This window comes from Myotis nattereri (assembly GCF_964212035.1).
Source record: "Myotis nattereri genome assembly, chromosome: 2".
Classification (NCBI taxonomy): domain Eukaryota; kingdom Metazoa; phylum Chordata; class Mammalia; order Chiroptera; family Vespertilionidae; genus Myotis; species Myotis nattereri.
The window spans coordinates 8,033,695-8,056,816 of record NC_138076.1 but is presented as its reverse complement, the minus strand read 5'-3'; the positions used below and the strand labels follow the sequence as shown (position 1 = coordinate 8,056,816).

Genomic DNA, 23,122 nt, shown 5'->3' with positions numbered 1-23,122 from the left:
CTCAGGGTAGCGCTGCTCTCCATCCCTCAGGGAGGCTTCAGGAGGTGAAGTCCAGCGACTAGAGGCTGGCTTTGACCCCCGTCTGTGTGGCTGCAGAGCCAGGCCTGTCTTTCCCTGCCCCCAGGCCCCGGGAGTCAGAGCGATTTCTTGGGTGGGATGGCAGCAGGCCGCAGGCTACTGGGGCACAGGCACTAGTCCAGACGCTTGGCGTAAGGAAGAGCTGAGATGGTGACGCAAGTGACCGACAAGTGAGATTTCCCCAGGAAGGACAGACTTGTTACTTGGAACATGTAGAAGCGGGGTCGCTGCACGAGGGTGCCAGAGAACGGGGTGACGGCTCTGCCCCGCGAGGCTCTGCCCCGCGAGGCACCCTTCCTTATGCCCACCCCCCTTGGAACATCTGGTCAACCACGCAGTGAGAGTTCTCCTTCAAAGCTGAGCTGTACCGTGAAGTGATGTCTTTGCAGGTACAGGTGCTGTGGTAGGCGTTTCCAGGTGGCTTCATGAAGGAGGAAACCATTTCCCCTCCCTCCCTAAGTGGCTTCCCTAAGTCACTGTGTGTGTGTGTGTGTGTGTGTGTGTGTGTGTCGGGGGTGCAGGGGGAATGTGTGTTCATCGTTGATTCCAAATAGTGCATAAATAAGGTGATACGAACTTAGAGGCGTGGACTTTTCACAGCACAGTCCTGCCGACGTCCCGGCCTGCTCCCAGCCTGTGTTCCTCCTGCCCCTCCACCCTCCTCTCCATTTGGGCTTCCCAGAGCAGTTGTCCTTGTGGCATTTTTTGGGTCTGGCTCGATTGCCGTCACAGACACACGTGCAGTCTCGCTGTGGGGAGACCTCTCCCATCACAGTGCTGAGTCACTGTGTCCCTCAGGCGGCTCCCCGGTGGCTGGGCTCTGGGGCTGGGGGTGGGGTTCTGGTGGCAGGAAGAAGGCAGGCCTGAAGAGCGACCCTGAGGAGGAGGAAATGGTCTCATTGTTTCACTCGCAGGAACGTGTGGCTCCCGAGCTGCACGGGACACCCAGGCACCTGGACTCGTGTCTCTGAAGCTGTGGGTGTGGGCTGCTCGATGGACTCGAGGGGGAGGGAGGCCCTGGCTGGGAGTCTGGCCCCCACCCCAGGGCAGGAAGCTCAGTGGCCAGAGTCCAGGGCAGACCTTATCTGAAAGAATTCACCCACAGGGTTCCTGTCCCTGGGCCGTGATTGAGGTGGTTTCCTCAGAAAGGGAGGGAGAGCTTTTCCTCAGAAATCATAAAAGGGTTGGGATGATTCCTCCCTGTGCCCACACACGCCCTCAGAGAAGGAAGAGCGGGATCTAGGCTCAAAGTGCTGCACGCGGGCCTGGCGCAGCTGCTTAGCCTGGACTGTGGCTGCAGGTGGACGCGTGGCAGAAAGGCGGGCACCCACGTGGGACCACTTCCTCCGAGGAGGAACCTGCGCAGTCGGGTGGCTGAGGCTCCAGGCTGACGGGGGAGTAAGGGAGTGAGTGACCCAGCGTGAAAGAAAGCGACAGAGGGTAGAGGTGAAGTGAGGAGAGGGAGGGAAAGGAAGTGTTCTCAATTCTGTTTTCTTTTCTTCTTCCTAGCAAGAACCAGTTGAGTCATCTTTGGGGCTTAGTAATGGAGTAAGTGATCTTTCTCCTGAGTACGCGGTCCTGGCTTCAGCTATAAAAAATGAAGTGGATAGTACGGTGAACATCATAGGTAAACTGCTTTTGACATCTCCCTTCTTATACACACGAGCAGCCCGCTGGGGTCCGACACTGGTTAACCGTGATTTGAAATAACACAATCAGTGGGAGGGGGTCTTGGAACCGTCTCACCCTGCGAGTTCCGGCCCCCAGATTTCAGGGCTGAAAAATAAAGGTGTTTGAGGATCAGATAAAGGGACTCCGATGGTCCAGCCTCGAGGAACTAGGCCGAGAGGGACTTCCCAGGAGGGCCCAAGGAGATGCGAGGGTTTCATCGCCTCAATGGCTAATGATTAGCAAGTCGTGGTCTTTCAGTAATTTCTTAGGTGGACAGTTACTCATTTAACTTGGAACCGGGAGGGGGGACTGTCCCCTCTGCACCTGCTCCCGGCAGAAATGCCACAACAGTGGCCACGCTCATCTTACAGATGGAGAAACAGAGGCACAGAGACATGTCGCCAAAGGGCGCACGTGGGTTCCACAAGGAGTTTTGAGACGCGGTTCCACGAGCAGGAAGTAGCCTGGGGAACAGGGCAGCCCAGCCCCTAGTTTCGCAGAAGGAGGCAGTAAACAAAGCCACACATAAGGAAGGCTGCAAAGGGAAAGGATGGGGCGAGCGAGAGCCAGGGGCTGATGGAGGCTGGAGGCCTCTCCAAGGAGTGGTGTGTCCCCTGCAGCCGTGAGGAGGGCAGTGTGAGGGGCAGGGGGAGGGCCAGTGTGACTCGGCAGAATGAGCAGCCCGTGGGTCCCTGGGACGGGGGGCGGGGCAGGTCTCGGAGCCTTTGCAGGCCATGGGAAGGAGGTCGGCATTTAGTTCCAGAATGCTGAAGGGTGTGTTTAAAAATACATATATTTTTAAATTCAAGTCTAACAGTAAAATGCACACATGTTTGACATACAAACACACTGTAGACACCACTTGGAGGCTCCTAGGCGGGGGCGTGAATTACATCCCCATGAGCATCCCACCCATGAGATGCTGCCAGGAATGGGTGGCGGGGGCTCTGTCCCACGGTGAGGCCCAGCTCCAGCCCAGCCCCCGGTCGCCGCCCTTGGGTACCTTTTGGTCCACTCACCTGTGCTCCGGGTGGTAGACAGCGTGATGCTGGTAAGAACCAGAGATCAGTGGGCATGGAGGAAGCCTCCCACCCGGGCTCCTTCACATCTGCTTCCCGGTGGCGTGCGGGTGGGAGGCCGCAGCCACTGCAGCACTGCGGCCCTTGTGCCCTGCGCTTTGGGGGTTTGGGGGTGGACCACGTACCCGGGTTTTCCCTTGTGTGTGGAAGTCTTTGGGGGAATGCAGACGGAGGGACCAGACAGCGTTGAGTGCAGGCTGTGTCTCGGGCCTGGCCTTGCCGCCTCCGCGTGCTCACGCTCCACGGGGCACTTCTGCGTGGAGCCAGTTCTTCCTGAGCTGAGAGAGGTCATCAAGATTGAGCCTCTGGTCACTGCCCCTCCCTCCTGGCCCTGAGTCCCGAGGCCCCACGCTGCTGCACCCCTCTCAGGGCGGCAGTGGGCTTTTATTTATTTTGCCTGAGTCTCAGTGTGTAACTTCTCGGTCAGGTGATAGTTCGTTGCCCCGCTGCGATGGTGCCACGTGCACTTGGTACCGACGTAATGAGTCAGTACTTCGGGGCCGAGGCGAATGCGGGTGTGGTTAGCGATCACCTGTTGCCTTACGTGATTCTCTTTCTTGGCTTAATAATAAAATAACGATGGCAGCAAATGAGTTTGAATATCTCTCTCTGTAGCGGGTGGCCGTGGTGAAGGTACCTGATTATAAGTAAAGTGGGGCCATTTGCGTATTGGGAAGGGTGGGTAATGTGTGGTCACTGCTAACAGGACACTGCCTCGCTTGTTAACCCTTCCTGGGGCGCCTGTCCACACGCTCCCCTGTGACCACTCATCGGCCACCCTGTCTTCGTGATTTGTGGAGAGAGGGGAACACCGGGACCCTGATCCCAGGCCACTGGGATGGGAGGCTCCTTAAAAACACTTTCTTTCACATGACACTGTTTCTGGCTTCCAGTTCATTTGTTTCTAAACCCAGGGTTCCTTTCAGTTTTGTAATTAGGCACCAAGATGAGAGCATCAGGGTGCCTTCACCCGCTTTTATGAGCATATGTCTATAAGGTGGGAAGGGAAGTGAGCAGTTAATGCGGCAGACTCCTTCACGGTGTCTGCGGGCTCCGGGCTGGGCAGTGGTTGAATCATTAACTTCACCCGGTGGCTGCCAGCACTCAGCACGTTGTACTCTGGACAGGATGGCTGTTTTGTAAGCGAATCCCTAAAAGTGTAAAAGGCAAAGTGCACTGTTGCCCTGACAAGTGAGCTCTTGCATGATTACTAGGTTTTACTTTAATTCTTGCTACAACTCATAGCAGGAAAACACATGCACGTGCACACATGCATAGGTACACACATGCACAGACGCACACACGCATAGGCACACACATGCACACGCACACGCACAGATGCACAAGCACACACATGCACAGGCGCACACATGCATAGGTACACATGCACAGGTGCACACACGCACAGATGCACATGCACACATATGCACAGGTGCACACGCACATGCACACACATGCACAGTCGCGCACACATGCATAGGTATACATGCACACACATGCACCGGTGCGCATGCACACAGGCACGCACGCACGCACTCGCAGTTGTCAGCAGGCTGTACTCTGGGTTTGCCTTCTAGCCTGTGACAGCCGAATGCTCTTTCCCGTCTAGTTAGCGGTGCACACCAAGAAGGCGTGTGCGTCTCCATGTCTAAGACCTGTCTCCTAGCGTTCCCTCTCCCCTCGTGGTTAAAGGCACAGGTTAGCACCCCCAGCGACCTGCCCCAGCTTTCCCTTCCAGGAGAGGAGAAAGCTCGCCCGGCTTTTCTTTTCGCTTGTCGTTGGCATGGCATTATCCTGTGTGTGCAGCAGCTTCTGCTTTGAGGGAGCGGAAGAAGCGGCAGCCTGTTGGGCTGTTCTGACTGTGCCCGCTGGCGCCGTGCCCGGGCCACGGAGGCTTGGCTGAGCTGCACTGAAGCGGGTCTGGTCTCGGGCAGGTGCAGGAGCGGGCAGGTGCGGGGGTTGTCTGACGCCCCACCCAGGCAGTGTTTACCGCCCCATTGTGTTTCTTGATAAAAGGCTGCCCCACCCTTTCAGTGAGCAAAGGTTGCTGGGGAACTGGGAGGCCATTCCTCGTCCTGAAGTGAACCGACCAGTCCTAAGTGACTAGACCACAGAACTCAGGAAACAGTGTAATGTGGCACCCCCAATGCACCTTATAGAATGTCCTTTTTTGTTTTTTTGTAATGGCTTCCAAATTTGACTAACTTTAAAGTAGACTCTGGGTAGCTTCTTAGGCAAGCTTGGATACTCAGGTGTCCACAGGGAGGACTGAGTTTGCAGAGAGGAGCTTCCACACTTACAGGCGCCTGAGTGCCCCCACGCCCCCACTCCCCCACCCCGAAGGCCCTGGCACCAGGACTCACAGTGACTGGGGGGCGGCTGAGGGGACGCTCGGCTATGGCACTATGTCTTCATCTTTCCCGGCTCCATTGTTCCCCAGTTTTGACATTTTTCCTGGGGCTTCAGATACAAACCATTCCACTTACAAGATAAGTAGCAGCTTTAGGTGGATCTTTAGGTGGGCGGCACCACCTCCTACGTGGAGGCGAGAAGGTCTCCCATGCTGCTTGCGGAGGGCTGTGCCCCATGCCTGCTCCTGGGCGGGCCGAGCTCTCACCCCCCAGGAGTGGGGCCAGAGACAAGGCACCCACGTTTACCAGGACCCCCAGAAAACTCAGCTCAGTATGAACCCATGTGCGGTGTGGACCGGGATGTCACTCTGTCCCCAGACGCAGGACCGGGAGCTCCGGGCCGTCCTCAGCCTGGCACAGAGGTGACTGCCCGGGACACGCTCTGTCACCACCTGCAGCTGGGGTTTAGGCTGTCATTTTTTTAACCTTAAAATTATTATTTACCCAAGAAACCTGCCATCTCTATGAGGCTACATAACAGTTCCTCCTTCCCTCTCCCTCGCTGCCCCCTCATGAACTTAACTATGAAATCCTCCCGCCTCCCGCATCTTAGGTCTCAATTCCCCTTCTTTCTATTTCTTTTTTAAAAAAATACTTCTATTGATTACAGAGAGGAAAGGAGAGAGAGAGAAACATCAGTGATGAGAGAATCATTGATTGGCTGCCTCCTGCAGGGGGACCATGCCCGCAACCCGGCGGTGTGCCCTTGACCGGAATCGAACCCGGGACCCTTCAGTCCGCAGGCTGAGGCCCTCTCCACTGAGCCAAACCAGCTAGGGCCCTTCTTTCTACTTCGGCTGCTCCTCCCAGTCACCTCCTCTTTCATTCTGTCCCCTCCCCGTTCATTCTCCACATGGCGGTTTTTTAAATGCCCGTCTCCCCAGGTCACCATTGCCTGGAGGACAGTGACCAGTAGTCTTCCTCATGGCCCAGCGCCCTGGTCCCTGCCCGACTCCTCAGAACCCGTTTTGAGTCTGAATTATTCTGAACAGTTGGACTCCCACGTGCCGTGGGGAGAGAGCGAGGCTGGCTGTGCGCTTGCTGTGTGGCAGCTGCTAAGGCGCCGTGGGCACAGTATGCGCAGGCCCAGTGTGGGCTCGCGCTGCCGGCCCGAGAAGGCTGGCCCGGACTCCTGACCCTGGAGACCTGCTGGTGCCCTGCTCCGAGTTGTGCTGGGACACCGATGTGTGTGATGCTGTTTTCCCGGGAGGGGGGATATACACGGTGCCGTCACCTCTTGCCTCCCAGGCCCCTGACGGGGCGTGGCTGTCGGGGCAGCCTGCCCTGCAAGGACGCGGCTCCCTTCTCTATGACCCGCCCACGGACGGTCTCCCGCCATTGCTCTGGGGCTGCTAGACCAAACCATGACCATGTTATAACTGTTTTAAAAGTCCACCAGATTAGAAGTTAAACACGTGGTTTCCAGACCTGGCTCTGCGGTCCTTTATTTACCGTGTGATCTCCGGCAAGCTCCCTAACCTCGCTAGGACTCCGTTTCCTCATCCCTCATCTGTAAAACGGAAATAATGTACTGACCCCGCCCAAGCCAGATCCCGCCCTAGTGGACAGAGCACCAGCCGCAGACTGAAGGGTCCCGCACTCGATTCCAGTCCAGGGCACACAGCTTGGTTGCAGGCTCTATCCCTGGACCCAGTTAGGGCACATGTCCGAGGCAACCACTCATGTCTCTCTCACATCGGTATTTCCCTCTGTCTGTCTCTTCCCCTCCCTTCCACTCTCTAAGTCAATGGAAAAATGTCCTCGGGTGAAGATGAACAAATAAAAACAATAGTACTGCTCCTGCCTACCTCACAGGTACGAGGATCGAATGGGAGCGGGAAAATCATGGGATGGTTGAAAGGTGATAAAACACCTCAATGATGAGGACTATGAGATCAAAATGCATTCACACACATCGGAGTCGGAAAGTAGGCCCCCTCCGTGCTGCGGGATCAGGGCTGATGGTAACAGTTAAACGCAGGCCTCGGGTCGGGCCGAGAACCCCCCCAGCACCCTGCGGACGGCTGGCTACATGCCGCCCAGGGAGCTTCATCCTCGACCCTGCAGCTACCAGGCGACGCTGGCGATGTTCCCAGCCTCTCTGGGTTTCGGCTGCTTTCGGCTGTTAAGCAGTAGGGACCCACCCACCTTCCAAGACCTCTCAGCTTCCGATAGTCTCTCTCCGAGGCGTGGGGGCCCTGCTTTCTCCGGTGGAGCCCTGCACTGAGTCAACAATTGTTAATAAAGCCAGTCTGACCTTTTAAGGCATGAAACCGGTTCGTCAGGAGCCAGCCATGAATAATATTGTTGTAATTCTCAGCACTGGGTCCAGAGGGAATTGCATTCCTGCGGGCAGCTCTTTCCTCACGTGCTGACCTTCATAAGCCGGGGAAGCCCAGTGGGTTTCGAGCTCCTCCAGCCCTTGGAGACTGTCTTTGCCCCCGACACAGGACAGTGAAAAGGAGTTGCATTATTGACTATGAGCCCGGAGGGAGGCGTCTCATGAGGTGAGAACCGCATGCCTTTGACCTGAGAGGGGCTTAGAAAGCTGTGCAGCACGCGGGTGAGCTCTGGGTCAGGGGACGCTGAGTTTGAATCCTGGTTGTGCCACTTAACTCTGTCTGACATTGAATTGGTTACTTAGCCCTCCGGGATGTCTGGCCTCCCTTCTAACAGAGGATGAGAGCTGTACTTCCTGTGGGGGGTGGGGTCCTGTGGGGGGTGGGAGGGGCAGAGCTAAGTGCTCAGGAGATGTTAGGTTTGTGATTACTTACCAGAGGGTGCTGCCTCTGACCGTGTTGGCCGGAGTAGATTGCTGAACGTTTGCTCTTCTTGTGACCTTTCAGTTGTCACGAGTCAAGGGTTACTGTATGTTACCACCTGAGGCAAAGCTTGGTGGTCCGGGAGGTGCGTTCACATGGAGAGAGGGAGGGAGGGAGGGAGGGAGGGAGAGAGAGAGAGAGAGAGAGAGGTGGGGGATGGTGCCTGCAGTACATGCAGAGAGCGTCCAGATGCTGGGAGTGCCCTGCTTCTCCCTTGGGTTGCGACTCCAAGATGGACAGCTTCTAAAGTGTCCACAGCGCTGTTCCGGGGAGAGAAGGGTCGTCCCTGCCCGAGGCGTGCAGCTGCACACTCCTGGGGCCGCTGCCTGAGGGACCATCTTAACTGGGGGTGTGGATTGTAGCCCAAAACAGAGACTGACTTCTGAATCCCGGTCACCAGCATTCAGAACAGGAGGGTCGGGGGGTCACATACCTGGCGACGGAGGAGACACTCGGGTGGTGAGCACACAACAGAGCAGGCAGGTGTAGATGTATCAGATGTATTGTGCACCTGAAATTGGCTAATGTTTTTAACTGATGTTACCCAATAAATTTAATTTTAAAAGTTGAGTAAAGGTGCTGATCTACTTTTTTGTCGTAAGTCACATAGCTTAGGTGAGGCACAGTAACATTAACCCCCGTTAGGCGTACAGGCCTGTGAATGTTGACAGGGGCATGCTGCTGTGTAAGCACCACTATGGTTAAGACAGGACATTTTCATCAGCCCGAGACATTCCTCCTCTACCTGCAGCTTCTGGGACAATGACCATTAACCCAGGTCTAAAAAACCCACTTGCTGCGTGTCCTGACATTTTCTGGAAAACAAGTGTGTGAAGCCCGCTGTTTGCAAGTGGTCGTGGGCCGCTGCAGGACTCGCTGCCGTCGGGGAGCCCGGCCTGCCCGTTCATGCATCCAGCAGAGACGCGCTGAGCTGCTCTCCTGTGCCGGGCCGGGGCGTCTGCTGGGACTTGGCTCTCGTGCGGGTCCTCAGCTCTCGGAGGCCCTGATGTGATGGGGAGGTGACCACGGCGAGAAGCTTAGATGAAGACATACGGACTTAACTCACGGTGGGAGCAGAACGTCAGGCAGTGTCACAAGGCCTGTCACGCTGTGGTTCTGGCTGAACAGCGGGGACAGTGCGTGAGAGGCGCTCAGGAAAGAGAGGTCAGTCTGCTCCGGGGTGGCCGGGAAAAGGCTCCAAAAAAAGCAGGCATTGTGAGTCCTGCCTGTCGCTGGCCCTCCGCCCCTCCTCCCCATCCCTGTCACCGCCTCACTGAAGCCTTTGATTCCTCGAACTGGAAAAAACACGCCACTTCCTCCCCTCGCATCACATGGCCTCTCCCTACTTCCCCTTCTTCCCGCTGCTGTGCTTAACCTACTCTTCATTACCATGTGCCGGCGGTGGCTCTGCTGGCTTCTCCCTCACACACCAGGCCCTGGACCCCATGCCCTCTCTGCCCCAGTACCTGACAACAAAGTCTTGTGCGAAGTAGGTGCCCAATTAGCCTTGTTAGTTGAATCACAGCGTTGGGCGTTGTGGGAAAACAGTGAGGAGAGGCCTGCCGGGCGGCTCAGAGTGTCGTCCTGCGCACCAAAAGGCTGTGGGTTCGAGCCCCCGTTGGGGCGTGTGCAGGAGACAATGATCTCTCTCTCTCTCCCTTTCTCTTTCTCAAGTCAATAAACCAGTATCCTCAGATGAGGATTCAACAGCAACAGTGAGGGAGGGAATTTTGGCCTGAACAAAGGGGTAAAAGTAGGAAGAGGCTGAGCTGCCGTGTCTGTGGGGAAGGCAGCGCAGCGTCGGAAGTTGAAGCGGCTTTGATACCAACCACACGCACATAAGATCTGAGCGGCCTGAGAGAGGGTATTGCGTACACCCCTCTCCTCAGACACATTCTGACACCCGTTAGGTTTCTGTCTCCACCCCTAACTGCTTCTAGGACTTGAGAAGTCTCGCTTCCTGCTGTTGTATTTTATTTGGGAGAAGAGGCAGAAGGAACGTGAGAGGGGTCGGTGTCGCGCTCAGTGTGTGTCCAGTGAACTGTGTGACGGATGTTCTCGTGCTCAGACAGGTAGCCCCAGGGGTCAAGGGAGAGTTCGGGAGCCTGCCCGCCAGGTTTCTCCTGCCTTTCTTCGCTTTAATTTCCTCCCCTCCAGGAAAACCTAGGCACATCCACCTTCCCTCCCCTCCCCTCCCACGTGCTGCGCTGTGTGCACCCTTGTCACACCCCGCGTCTCCTCTCCCAGCCTGCCTTAGCGATCCATGGATGCCCCCCAGCCCTTCCCTGCCTTATGCACGTCTTTTCATCTCCCCCAAAATGCAGTCAGAGCAGGAACCACTTACAGACAAAAATGCGTGAGCAATGAAAAGACTGTGAGCACCCTAACCAGTTTGGCTCAGTGGATAGAGCGTCGGCCTGCGGACTGAAGGGTCCCAGGTTCGATTCCGGTCAAGGGGCATGTACTGTGGTTGCGGGCACAGCCCCAGTGGGGGATGTGCAGGAGGCAGCTGATCGATGTTTCTCTCTCATCCATGTTTCTGACTCTCTGTCCCTCTCCTTTCCTCTCTGTAAAAAAAAAAAAAAAAAAAAAATCAATGAAATATATTTAAAGAAAAAATAAAAGACTGAGAGCCGTGAAAACAGGACCTGGCCCGGGAAGGCTGACTTCTCCAGGAGAGGGGAGTGTCGCCTTCCTGCCGGACCTGCCTGAACATTTGCAGGTGGCGGGGGGCGGGGGGGGGGGGGGGGCACGTCCGGGACAGAGCACTGCGCGTGATCCCAGCTGTGTGGCCTTGGACAAGTCACTCCGCGTCTCTGTGCCTGGTGGCTGTATTTGTAACGGTGGTGACGCTTGCCCTGTCGTTTCCAGGGCAGGAAATGTTAAAATAACTTGCACACGCTGGCAGCGTGCTGAGGTCCAGTTTCAGGTGTGTTCCGTCCAGTTAATTGCCCACTGAAGTATGAGGTCGGCTCTGGGTAACAGTAGGCAGGGCATTAGGGGTAGAGCAGGAAATTAAAGCTCTGATAGTCACAATGGCTAAAAAATAAAAAAATAGTGACCACACCAAAAGCTGGAGAGACTGTGCGTAAGTTAGGTTATCCAGCCCAGCCCAGTGGCTCAGTAGGTTGGATGTCATCCCATGCACCAAAGGGTTGCGGTTTGATTCCCGGTCAGGGCAGACACCTGGATTGTGGGTTTGATCCCCAGTCCTGGAGGTACGGAAGGCAACCCGATTGATGTTCTCCCCTTCCTTTCTTCTCTCTCAGCATGTCCTCAGGTGAGGGTTTTTTAAAAAAAGGTTACCCATCCACGCTGGTGGGAATGTAAAATGGTGCAGCCACTCTGGGTAACAGTTTGGCAGTTTCTTGTAAAACTAGACATGTGATTGCCATATAACCCAGCAACTGCACTCTTGGGATACATCATCCCAGAGAAATGGAAGCTTACGTGTATACAAAACCTGCACACAGATGTTCTTAGCAGCCTTGTTTGTAAGAGCCAAGGGATGGACGTGACCCCAAAGTCCTTCAAAGGGTGGCTAGACCGAGGGACATCCAAACCATGGAATGTCACTCGGCAGCGAAAAGGGGCCAGCTCTTGATACGCACACCTCTCGACATACAAAGCCTGGATGAATAAACCTCCAGGGGATTATGCCGAGTGAAAAAAAAAAAAAAAAAAAGCCAAGCTCAAAGGATTACTGTGTGGGTCTGTTGAGAACACACTCTTGAAATGTCCAAAAGTAGAGAAATGGGAGACAGGTTGGTGGGTGTCAGGGATTAGTGAGAAGGGGTGGCTGAAGGAAGGGGGGCATGGTTACAGAAGAGTGACATAGGAGATGCTTGTGTGGGTGACTGTGGGCGGGTGTGTGAAGCTGTGTCTGTGACAAAGCCGCATAGAACTAAGTGCACACCCATCAGCACACGCAGAATGCGGCGACGGAGGAGATCGGAGCGGATGCATGGACGGCTGTCAGTAGCATCCTGACCTTGTCCTGTGGTTCTGCGAGGTGTTGCCATCAGAGGAACTTGGGTGAAGGGCACACAGGATCTGTCTGTTACTTCTTACCGCGGTTTGCGAATCCATAATAATCTCACTCTGAAAGGTTTGATTTAAAAACGTGAGGCGGGATTCGGAGCCGGGTGGTCAGAATTCATCTTGCCAGTGTTCTGGGGAGTCGATGCTAATGCTACACACATGAGTGAGTGAGAACTGGCCGAGCATCTGCCCACCGCTCTGCTCTTTCGTCCAGCAGGCGCGTGGCCTGGGGAGAATGAACAGGACACCCCAGCTAGATCCACGGTGGGTGGATTGGGGTGGTCCTTTCTTCCTACTAAGATTTGAGCATGTGTCTCTGAACCCTAGGACTCGGAACATAGCACACAGCTTCGTTTGGAGCAGGAGCAGAGAACAGAAATGGGTCCGTTCCAGGCACTGTCCGACTGGGCCTGGGGCGAGGTCCGGGTGCAGCCGCTGGTGGCTGGGCCTGGGCTGGGGTGGGACGTTGCCCCCTGTAAGGACGTGGGCAGGCTGCTGGGAACCGTCCCGGGAGCCCGGGGCTTGGTCTTCATCTCACGGCCGTTGGCACGTGGTGACAGAGACTCTGAGCCCTGGCTGGTCGGCTCTTGGGGAAGGGGCTCAGTCCTGAGAGAGTGTGGGAACTGGCATCGGGAGGCGTTGGTGCGTGACAGCTTTCCTCTCTTTGAAGTTGTAGGGCAGTCACATCTGGACAGCAACATCGAGGATCAAGAGATTGTCACCAACCCGCCAGACATTTGCCAGGTGGTGGAGGTGACCACCGAGAGCGATGAGCAGCCGGTCAGCATGAGCGAGCTGTACCCTCTGCAGATTTCCCCCGTGTCTTCCTACGCAGGTGAGGCGGGGAGCTCTGGTGCGGTGCGAGGGGCAGGGGAGGGCTCCTTTAGTCGGGGCGCCCGCCCTGCCCAGCAGACAGCCTCCCCTCTCTCCCGGGATTGTTCTTGCTCTGACTCTCTCGACCGGCATGCCTTGGGCGCATTTGTTCTCAGCAGACAGGGTCTCCACGTGTCTCCACTTGATCGTCCACATATTTCCATGCATGACTTAACACGTAATAACATTTCTGTGGACAAGTAAGTTCATTTGAGCCTATTTTGTTTGCACAAATTCTCAGAAATTTGGAAGGATGTCCGTAATGGAAGCTGAGCTTGGCCATGCTGGGTAGGACCGCAGGGATCATGTCCTCCAGTTCCTTCCGTTTGGGAAGTGGAGGGACTTGTTCCAGGTCACACAGTCAGTAAGTGTTTGGGTCAGGACTTGACCTCAACCTTCAGACCCCAAGCCTCATTCCATTCCACCAGGTTTATTTGTGACTCCCACATACATTCCCCATTCCCCTTCTCTTTCTTGATATATATATATATATATATATATATATTTTGATTAGGGTATTACATATGTGTCCTTATTGCCCCATTGCCCCCCCCCCCTTTTTAAGGAATGAATATATATATATATATATATATATATATATATATATATATATATAGTATTGATTTTTAGAGAAAGGGGAAGGAGAGGGAGAGAGAGGTAGAAACATCAATGAGAGAGAAACATCACCGATCGGCTGCCTCTCACATGCCCCAAACTGGGGATGGAGCCCACAACCTGGGCATGTGCCCTGACCAGATATCAAACTGGTGACCTCTTGGTTCCTGGGTCGACGCTCTACTGCTGAGCCACACCGGCTGGACAGTTCCCCTTCTTTTTCAACTCAGTGCAGCTTCTGATTGGCCAGGCAGCTGAGCCCGTTTCCGATGCCCCAGGAATGGCCTGTCATGGCAGGAACTGGCCAGACGGTCAGGGTTGGAACCCGACCCGTGGGTTCTCCATCCTTTCCGAGGCTCCTTTCCCGCCACCGTCGCATCGTCTCCGCTCCCTTCCCAGCGGTCTCCAGTCAGTGTCGCATCGTCTCCGCTCCCTTCCCAGCGGCCTCCAGTCAGTGTTTGGGGACTCGGGCACAAGTAGGAAATATGGCTGAGTCAGTGCTGCTGCTTGCGAACATTGAAAGTACGAAGCAAGGCCCTGCCGCGAGTGACCGCGGGCGGCTCTGATACGTGGCTCAGGGTCCTTCCCAGTGTCCCTTTCCCAGGCTGCAGGGGCCACCCCATGGGACAGGGCGTTGGTGAGCTCTCAGTTACTAAATAACCCGAACCCCAACTGTCTTTTTAACTGACTTTTAAAAAATTACGGTAAAATATACCATAAAATGGGCCATTTTGCTGTTTCGGCGGCATAAGTGCGTTCACGTTGCTGTGCAGCCCTCACCGTCGTCATCTCCACAGCTTCGTTCATCTTCCCAAACGGAACCTCTCCCCCTCCCCCGCGGCCGTCAGCCCCGTCTGCTTTCTGTGGGTTTGGCTACTCCGGGTGCCTCCTCTAACGTGGAATCACCAGGATTTGTCCTGTGGGGAATGGGCTTATTTCACGTGGCACAGTGTCTTCAAGGCCCTGCTTTCCATGGTGCCAGGAACACTAAAGCAGTGCGGGCACCGCCTTGGCTGCAAGAAGCGTCTCATCTGTCAGACAGGGTCAGCTGTCAGTTACTTAATCATCAGGCACGTTCTGCACGCCTGTGTGCGAGTCCCGCGCTGGGGTTTGCAGCCCCAGGAATCATCACTGCGCTTTCCTGCCTGTTCGTTGTGCCCTGGGAACCACGTGGATGCTGGGCGCCCATTGACTTCATGATCATGAGAATAACCCGTCAGCCTGGGCACCATCACGGTGCCCTGTTTGAAATCAGGAATCCAGGGCTGATGCGGGTGAAAGCCGTGGGCCCAGGGGTGAACAACAGGATGGCACAGTGAGCACCCACAGGGAGCTTATGCCAGAGGCCCGCTCTGAGCCCTGCCACCCAGATGCTGCCCCCGACAGCCACGCGGGGCTCTGCCCTCGGGACACGTCCACCTCTGGTGATCACAGAGACCACTGCAGGAGGCAGGGCGGAATGTTCCGGCCTGGGTTTCACAGCAGAGATAACGGGAGCCAGGAACATGGAGCAGCTCTGCTCAGAGCTCCGTCGCTGTGGCTGCAGCCCCTGCTGCACGACTCCCCAGGCGGCGCGGTTCTCCTCACCCGAAGGTGCTCTCCCATTGACTATTAGGGAGAGTGGAAGAGAGGGAAAGACAGAGAAATAATGATGTGAGAGAAACACATCGATGGGTTGCCTCCTGCACGAGCCCCAACCAGGGCCCGGGCTGGGGAGGAGCCTGCAACCGAGGTACGTGCCCTTGACCGGAATCGAACCTGGGACCCTTCTGTCCGCAGGCTGACGCTCTAGCCACTGAGCAAAGCAGGTAGGGCCCATGTGGTTTTTAACAGTTGGAGCTTTCTGATAGACTTCTCTGTGTGTGTCGAATCAGACTTCTCTGAAGTCTTCTCAGCGATGCTGGGAAGGCCTCCCCCTGCTGTTCCGCCAGCCGTGGCTTCTTGCGTTGGCATCAGAACCCCGAGAACAGCATTCCCCGCTCCAGGACATCGGCATGGGTCTCAGAAGAAGGCTCCGTGCCGGGCTGGCAGGTGCAAGCCGGCTCTGTTGGAGCCTGGCCTTCAGTCCTTCCGTTGTTCTCAACATCTGGATTCTCCAGAGCCCTGGGAGGGTGGGGGGCAGGCTTCTTGGTTGGAGCCAAAATGTTTCATCACTGCGGCGGTCCCAGAGCTGAGGGCATGTGGGAAACGTACCTGTGACTGGCCATGGCTGGTGTAAGTCTCATGTGTCGGATTTAGAGCGTGCTGCTAGGAAAGGCAGTTTTTTGGTTGTAGTCCCCTTTCCACCTGTATGTTCCCAATAGGATTGGCTGTTGGCCTGCTTTCCATGACAGGGTGTGGGTCTGTTTATTTGTTGGTTTGTGTTTTTTCTTTTTGGTTTTGCTTATTCAACTGTATTTCAACCTCTGCTAACCAATCCCATTCCTTTGTTTAGGAAACTGGTATTTGGAGGCTGTTGTTAGCTATTTCCCCTTCTGACACTGAAATGTAATCCCTGCAGGATCGCACACCACCCTCGGTTCTGCAAGTCTGTCTTTGGTCTAAACAGGACGGCGAGCGAGAAGAGAGACCAGGGGTTTCTCTGAGTGGAGGTCCTTGCCTCGGATGTTTGAAGGCAGCAGAGTGCTGGTTGGATCCGTCACACCTCCATCCTGGGGAGGGGGTCCCAGGGGCCCTGCTGGGGAGCCTAGAGGAGAGACATTTGTCTCTGAAGGTCCGTCCACAGGCCTCTCGCCTGAGGGGTGACACCAGGGTGTTGCTAGGTGGCTGCTGGTGTCGGAAAGGAAAGCCAAGGAAAGCCACCAGAGAGCTTGGAGAAGGCGGGTGAGAGGGTGGGACACCAGCTGGGGAAGGAAGCATGACACGAGGGACTGACCGGTCACAGCCCAGAGAACGGAGGTCGCCTGCTAACCAGCAGCCGGCAGCGAAGATGTGGGGTCCTGACAGAAACCATTGCATTCTGCTGGGGGGGGGGGGGGCAAGGATAAAGGTTCTTGGAGATGAAGACCACTCTGATTTGAACCTTTTAATCGAGCCCGAATGAAAGCGATTGAGCAAATGATCGAGGGAAAGAAATCGTCCTCAACCTTCCTGACACTGTCGAACAAGAACCTTCCAGAAAATGTACCAGGATGTCAGCGTGCAGAACGGCTTTCCTGGAAAACGTACTGTTCCTCCTGCTCTGTGTCCCGAGAAGGTTTGGCCGTGAACACTGGGCTGAAGTGCAGCGGGAGCCTAAGGCGAGCGCCCCCCTCCAGCTGTGGCCGGGAGGAGGGTCTTGGCGATCAGCTAGGCACCCCCCCCCCACCCCCACCCCCCCCAGTGGCCTTCAGGGAAGCGGGCCCAGGAAGGTGAAATGGATGATCGCTGATCGCGTACCTGTTAGCACTCGCAGAACTTACTCAGACCAGCAGGGAAGCAGCTCCCAATATATATATTTTTAAATTCCATTTTATTTGAAGTAACTAAAAAAGCCAAATCCAAAGCAATCAGCAGTAAAAGTGAACTAACTCCTGCTGGAGTTTCGGCACGAACACTGATCTGGAAGCAGCAGCCACAGGGGGCTTATTTGTGGGATATGAATGGACCCGGAAAGTGGCGATGATAACGGTGAAGTCAAACCGGGAACCGGGCCTGAGCGCCCCCCAGCAAAGCACTTGGAGCCGTGGTTGCGGGCAGCCCGAGGACCACTGTCACCTAGAGAGGGGCCCGCGTCCCCGGCTGCAGCGTCCAGCTGCTCCTGCTCGTGGGCGGAAGGCACCCAGGCCGGACCTTTAAACCTCGTGGGAAACAGTGTGGCACGCGGAGAGCCTTGTAGCCACTCCAGGGCATGTCTCAGTTCAGAAACACGCTCTCGGCTCACACAGGGTCAGCCGAAGCGAGAGCTCAGAGCATGTGTGTCTTTTCTTGCCTCCAGCTGCTTCCCTGAAGCCACAAGCTGGGACTTAAAGGGACTCATGGTCTGTGTGAGGTCTTCTGAGGAGCCTCGCCCAGGGTCTGCCTCCCACCCCTCCTGCAGCTGGGGCTTGGGCTGTGGAACCCCATGTCTGCATATTTCCAGCCCCCAACCATGCCAGTTGGCATCGTTTGTTTTTCATGGACAGGGAAAGGTACCTCTGGGGGCAGTTAGGAGTGGAGGGGTCAGGACACGTATGAAAGGAAGAGAAACCTTGGCTTCAGAGCCAGAGAAAGCTCAGCACAGCAAAGGGAAGTGGGTCTTGAAATTTCATCCGAGGCTGGAGTGGGAGCCACGGCCATTACCAGCGAGGCTCTGTGGCTCCCAGGCGGATGCTTTGGGGACATCTGCCTCGTCTGAGGAGGGGCAGGCCCTCCTCTGGTTGCTCATGGCCCGTCGGTAATCGCTCGTGCCCAGGAGAAGTCGCTGGAGAACAGTGGCCCTGCCACCGCAGGAAGGCTGCGGGGTGGAGCCGTGTGGTCAGCCTGCTCGCTGTCTTCGCCCAGGGTTTGTCCTCGGGTTCTCCGGCCTTCGTTCCAGGCAGCCCGGTCTGTGCCCTGTGCTCTGGGCGGCGACAGGGCTGGGCTGCGCCGGCCAGTCCCGGCTGCGCCACCAGCAGGAAGTGAGACGGGAGGCCAGTTCCTCAGTGGGTTTGGGTGAAAGGCTGAGAGGCCTGAGGGCCGGGAGCTCTTCTGCTTAATGGGAGGAGGATGGGCGCTGCTCCCCGTGAACACTCCTGGGGAGGCCGAACGAGGACTCTGTACACGGGTGCGGCCCAGCCCTGGCCGCGGCCTCAGCGAATGTTCGCCGTATGGTGGCCCCTCAGGCCTTGCCTGTAAAATGAATGACCAGCCTCAGGGTCTCCCACGGTCTGTATTTCCAGAGTTCTACACTTCGTATTTGGTTTTCTCAAAACTGTGAACGCTGAGCAACTGCACACAATTTTTTTTACTTAAAAAAGTTTTAAGATTTTTTTACTTAAAAAAATTAAAACTTATATTTGCTTAAAACAGTCTTACATTATATGTGGCTTGTGATCACCAGCCGTCGACTTGGACTGCGTGAGTCTGGCATGTGCAGATGCAGTGCGGCCAAGGCCTGGGGCTCTGGGCAGAGGCACAGTCCCCTGACCCAGTGCGCCCCGTCCCAGTCCCAGGCCCTAGCAGGCCTCGCCCCGCCTCGCCCACGCGTCACCGAACCCTCTTGGAAGGAGTGGCCTCCCGAGGAAACGGCAGCTCCGGGGAGTGGCTCACAGCGGGCAGGCGGGTCGGGACGGGCACAGAGCTCCTTACCTCTGGCTGCCTGCCGTCTAACCACAAACGCAGTGGCTGCCAACAGCGCACATTTACTAACGCCCATTCCCGAGGGCCGGGGTGCAGGCGCGGCTGAGCTCAGGGCCCCCTGCACACGTCTGCAGTCCAGGTGCGGCCCGGGGCTGTCCCATCTGAGGCCCGAAGTGGGGGTCTGTGTCCCAGCTCCTACGGTGTGGGGTACAGTAAACATAGTTCCTTGCTGGCTGTTGGCGGGAAGCAGCCCTTAATTCTTTGTCATACGAACCTTCCCAACATGACTGCTCGCTTCCTCGAAGCCAGCGACACTCTCCTCAACACACAGGTCTCGGTCTGGTTAGGTAATCACTCCCCCCCCCCCCATCACCTTCGCTGTGTTCTGTGGTTTAAAGCAAGTCGCAGGTCTTCTCCCCACCCCCCCCCCACTCCCTCCCAAGGAGGGAACCCCACAAGAAGGCAAACACCAGGGTGAGGATCATGGTGGCCACCCTGGAATCAGCCCTCCACAGTGGCCTGGGTGCAACTTACAAATCCCAGATATCAGCACCAAAGGGGTGTGAGGCAAGGAGGGATCTGAGTGAATGGGGTGATGGAGAAAGGCTGCGAGTTGGGACTTAGTGAGCGGATTGACATGGGCTGGGGGAGCGGACCCGTGTGGGGCTGGGGAGACATCCTTGGTGAGGACCGGCCTGGCCGGGAGGCAGGAGCGTGGGCGTAGGGCGCAGCAGCAGGGCACCTCACAACCAGCACCCAACCCTGGGAAGTGGTGGCCGTGAGCAAACATTGCCTGGCCCACGGGAAGCCAGCCCCCCGCCCCCCTCTGCTCTCGGACCTTTCTCGGAAGGGCCATGGCCACTCTGGCATCTCCCAAGGTCAGAGTTTGACCTTAGGAAGGGGATGGAGATTGGGAGGTCACGTACCCATTTCTCTTCTGGGAAAAGAAGTGCTGACACGTTTTCTAAACACTTGAGCCTCCAGACGGTTTGCGGGCAGGAATGACCGCCCTGTGTTTCTCTCTCATGAACAGAAAGCGAAACCACCGACAGCGTGCCCAGCGACGAGGAGAGCGCCGAGGTGAGCACCCGCCCGCTCCTCCCTCCTTACGTTCCTTTCCTTCTGGTCGTGAGTTTTACCCTTGGGATGTGTGTGTGTGTGTGTGTGTGTGTGTGTGTGTGTGTGGTCAAGTGTACAGAACATGAAACATGTCAGACTTTTAGGTTTTGAATGATAACATGACGCTTTGGGAGCTGACGTTACCATTGGAAAGAGAAGGAAAGGAAACTGAAATGCAGGCCAGCAAACGCTGATGTTCCAGCCGCTATGAACAGCCTAGTTCTCTAGCAGAAACAGTACGTCCCAGTGACCACAGCAGGAGCCAGATGTGAGCGCGTGACAGTGCTAAGCAAGTACCCACTGCACCTGGCGCCCCGCCCCTGCGGGCAGGTGTGTGGGTCCTGACTCTGGGTCACTGCTTCCCCTGTGTCTCCCTTTGCTAGGCTGCCTCGCACGTGGCTGTGCTGGTGATGGAGAGCATCCCTGCCAAAGCCTGCTTTGTGTCTGGGCGGGGGTCTGACCGACGGACGGCTGTTTGAATTAGTGGGTTCCCAGTGCTCCGCACACTCCCCAGTGTAGCCCAGGAATTCTGAAGAAACAAGACAGGTGTAGAGGCTCACAGACACCCCAGCCCACGTCTTCAAGGTCCTCATTCCAGCTCCTCTGAAGGAGGCTACCCTGGGGCTTAGCCATCTACCTGGCACCCTGGAGCTCCAAGCAGCACCCCTTTGCAGGCAGTCAGGGGCGCTCCCTGTGCGGGGCTGTTTCTCACTGCCCTCCCTCGGATCAGGCCAGACATGAGGAACCAGTCTCCATGACAACCGGCCACCAGTGCCGGGGCTGGGCAGGGAGCAGAGGGGAAGCAGATACCAAGCCGCTGCCCTGCTCTCCTGCCTGCATGGAACAGTCCTGGCTGCGCCCCGGGAGGCGGCAAATGGGAACCGACGAAAAGGGAAGAGGAACCACCGCGGGCGGGGCCGGCCCAGCTGCGATGGTGTCTGTGGAGGGCCTTGGAGTTGCTAAGCTCCCGTTCCTTCCACGACTCTTAGGAAATCAGTTTCCTAACACGTGGGGATGGTGGTACTTGTTTTTTTTTTTTTTAAGTGCCAGCCAGTAGCAGGGAAAGAAAACACACCTTCGTTGTTTCTCTTTAAAGGGACGACCGCCCTGGCGGAAGCGGAACATCGAAGGCAAGCAGTACCTCAGCAACATGGGCACGCGGAGCACCTACCTGCTGCCCAGCATGGCCACCTTCGTGACCTCCAACAAGCCCGACCTCCAGGTCACCATCAAGGAGGAGAACTACCCGATGCCTTTCAGCAGCTCCTGGCCCCCGTACCCCGACCACCCGCTCGCGGCCTCCGTGGCCCCCGCGCCCAGCGGCAGCCGGCCGGACCGCGAGACCCGGGCCAGCGTCATCAAGAAGACGTCCGACATCGCCCGCGTCAAGAGCTGTTAGGCCCGCGACCTCCCCGGCGGTCGGCCGTCGGCCGTCTCGGCTTCGTGTTGTTTGTTTGTATTTTATTTTTCTCTCTGACACCTGTTCTAGACACATCGAAGGACAGAGCCTCGGCCACAGGACAGTGACCGCGGTGTCCGACCGTGGTGTCGCCGGGCTTCTCTCTAACTCAGGACGCCAGCCCGGTGGCGGACACGTGTCTCTAGAGCCTGCTGGGTCTCCCGGGGCTGCTCCCCACGTGCAAGGACGGCATAGGACCAACCCCCACGCGGCTGCCTGCGGCCGCGGCCCCCTCGCGGAGCGGCCGCCTTGGAGCGAGCGGAGGAGAAAATGTGAACGAGCTGGAAGAGGTTACCCTTGTGAATATGTACATAGGGCAGGACTAGCGACTCCGGCTTCTGCACCTTATCGTAAAGCACTTACCGACAGACCTTTTCAAGCCCTGGCCTACTTCTCGGCCCTCCCCTGCCCCTCCCGGCCCCCCCCCTCCTCCCCCTCCCCCGGCGGCTGTGGGCTCCGCACGCACCCGTAGGGGGAGGAGCGGAAAGGGCACTTCTCCACAGATGTCCCATGTGCAGACTGCTTTAAGAGAGAGCATCTTTCTGAATCTGCTAATGCTTGAAGGCCACGCGGTACAAAGGAAAATGACCTTGAGATCTTACGCAAATTCCCAGATTTGAAGATAAAAAAAGAGAGAGAGAGAGAGAGAGAGAGAGAGAGAGAGAGAGAGAGAATCCTCTAATTCTAACCAGAGCAAGCTTTTTTATTTTTTATACAGGGGAATATTTTATTCAAGGTAAAAAAAAAATTCTAAATAAAATCGTTTTTTATCTTTTCTACAGCAAATTTATAATTTTAAGATTCCTTTTCTTGTTTCTCAGCAGTTGTTCTGACACCCTTGTGGCACACTGTTTTTTAATTTTGTAAAGGTGGAAAAGCTTTTATGAGCTCATGTAGCAATCAAATTATCCTGTGGATTGATAATAAATGAATATGATATATAGTTAAATTTTTAATGGGCGTCATGCCTGGCTTCGTCTGTCTGTACTTTGGAGCACAGTCACGGGGCAGGACCGACAAAGGATCGTTTCTCCTTGGGGACCAACGCATTATCCCGTTTCCGCTGCCAGAAACCCCAGAGGTTCCTCCTGGGAGGACAGGAACGGCCGCCTGCGTTGAGGGTGGTCCCGAGCCAGGCGCTGTGCTGCGTGTTTCCCGGGAGTCACCCTCCGCAGTCATCACAGCTGTGCCCAGGAAATGCCTTTCCTCAAGGTCACTTAGGTGGTCAGTCAAGGGCGTGATGGAGCCCAAGTCTGGTGTGGCGATGGGGGAGGCTTTTTACCGCCCACTGTCTCTGCTTGAGCACACGCTTTTCTCTTCTCGCCCAGGGGAACGACCGAAATGTCACAGCTGGTTCACATGATGGGCCCCTGGGCAAGGCATCTTCACCTGGAACTGTCTACTGGGTTCCTACTCTGAGTCTGTCTTCTTTCCAGGCCCCGGGGCCACAGACGGAGGCCTCAGACTTAGGGCACCTCTTTCCCGTGAGAAATGTGAATTTAAGGACCCAGACACCACCACCACCACCCATCTGGGCGTCAAGGTGTCGTCCTGACCTCGGGAAGCCTCGGCGCTGACCTCAGGCTCCCACTGTCTGTGTCTGTGTGCCTGTCTGTGAACCTGGGGAGCTGAGACAGCTGCCTCCCTCCTGCCCCCGGGTGTGGAGGAGATGGCTAAGTTAATATTTGAAAAGGCTCCGCAGTGAAGGACAAAGGG

The 23,122-nt window shown here is 56.2% G+C and overlaps 1 protein-coding gene across 1 annotated transcript in view; it reads left to right on the top strand.

Annotated features, from left to right (window-relative positions):
- Window positions 1–22,360, top strand: part of IRF2 (interferon regulatory factor 2) — a 74,808-nt gene extending 52,448 nt beyond the window's left edge. The window contains exons 6-9 of the mRNA XM_081084528.1: window positions 1,588–1,705; window positions 12,773–12,937; window positions 19,862–19,908; window positions 21,044–22,360. Coding sequence (XP_080940654.1) covers window positions 1,588–1,705; window positions 12,773–12,937; window positions 19,862–19,908; window positions 21,044–21,346 — 633 coding nt within the window. The 3' untranslated portion in view covers window positions 21,347–22,360. The remainder of the gene's footprint in view (window positions 1–1,587; window positions 1,706–12,772; window positions 12,938–19,861; window positions 19,909–21,043) is intronic.
- Window positions 22,361–23,122: the final 762 nt, after the last annotated feature.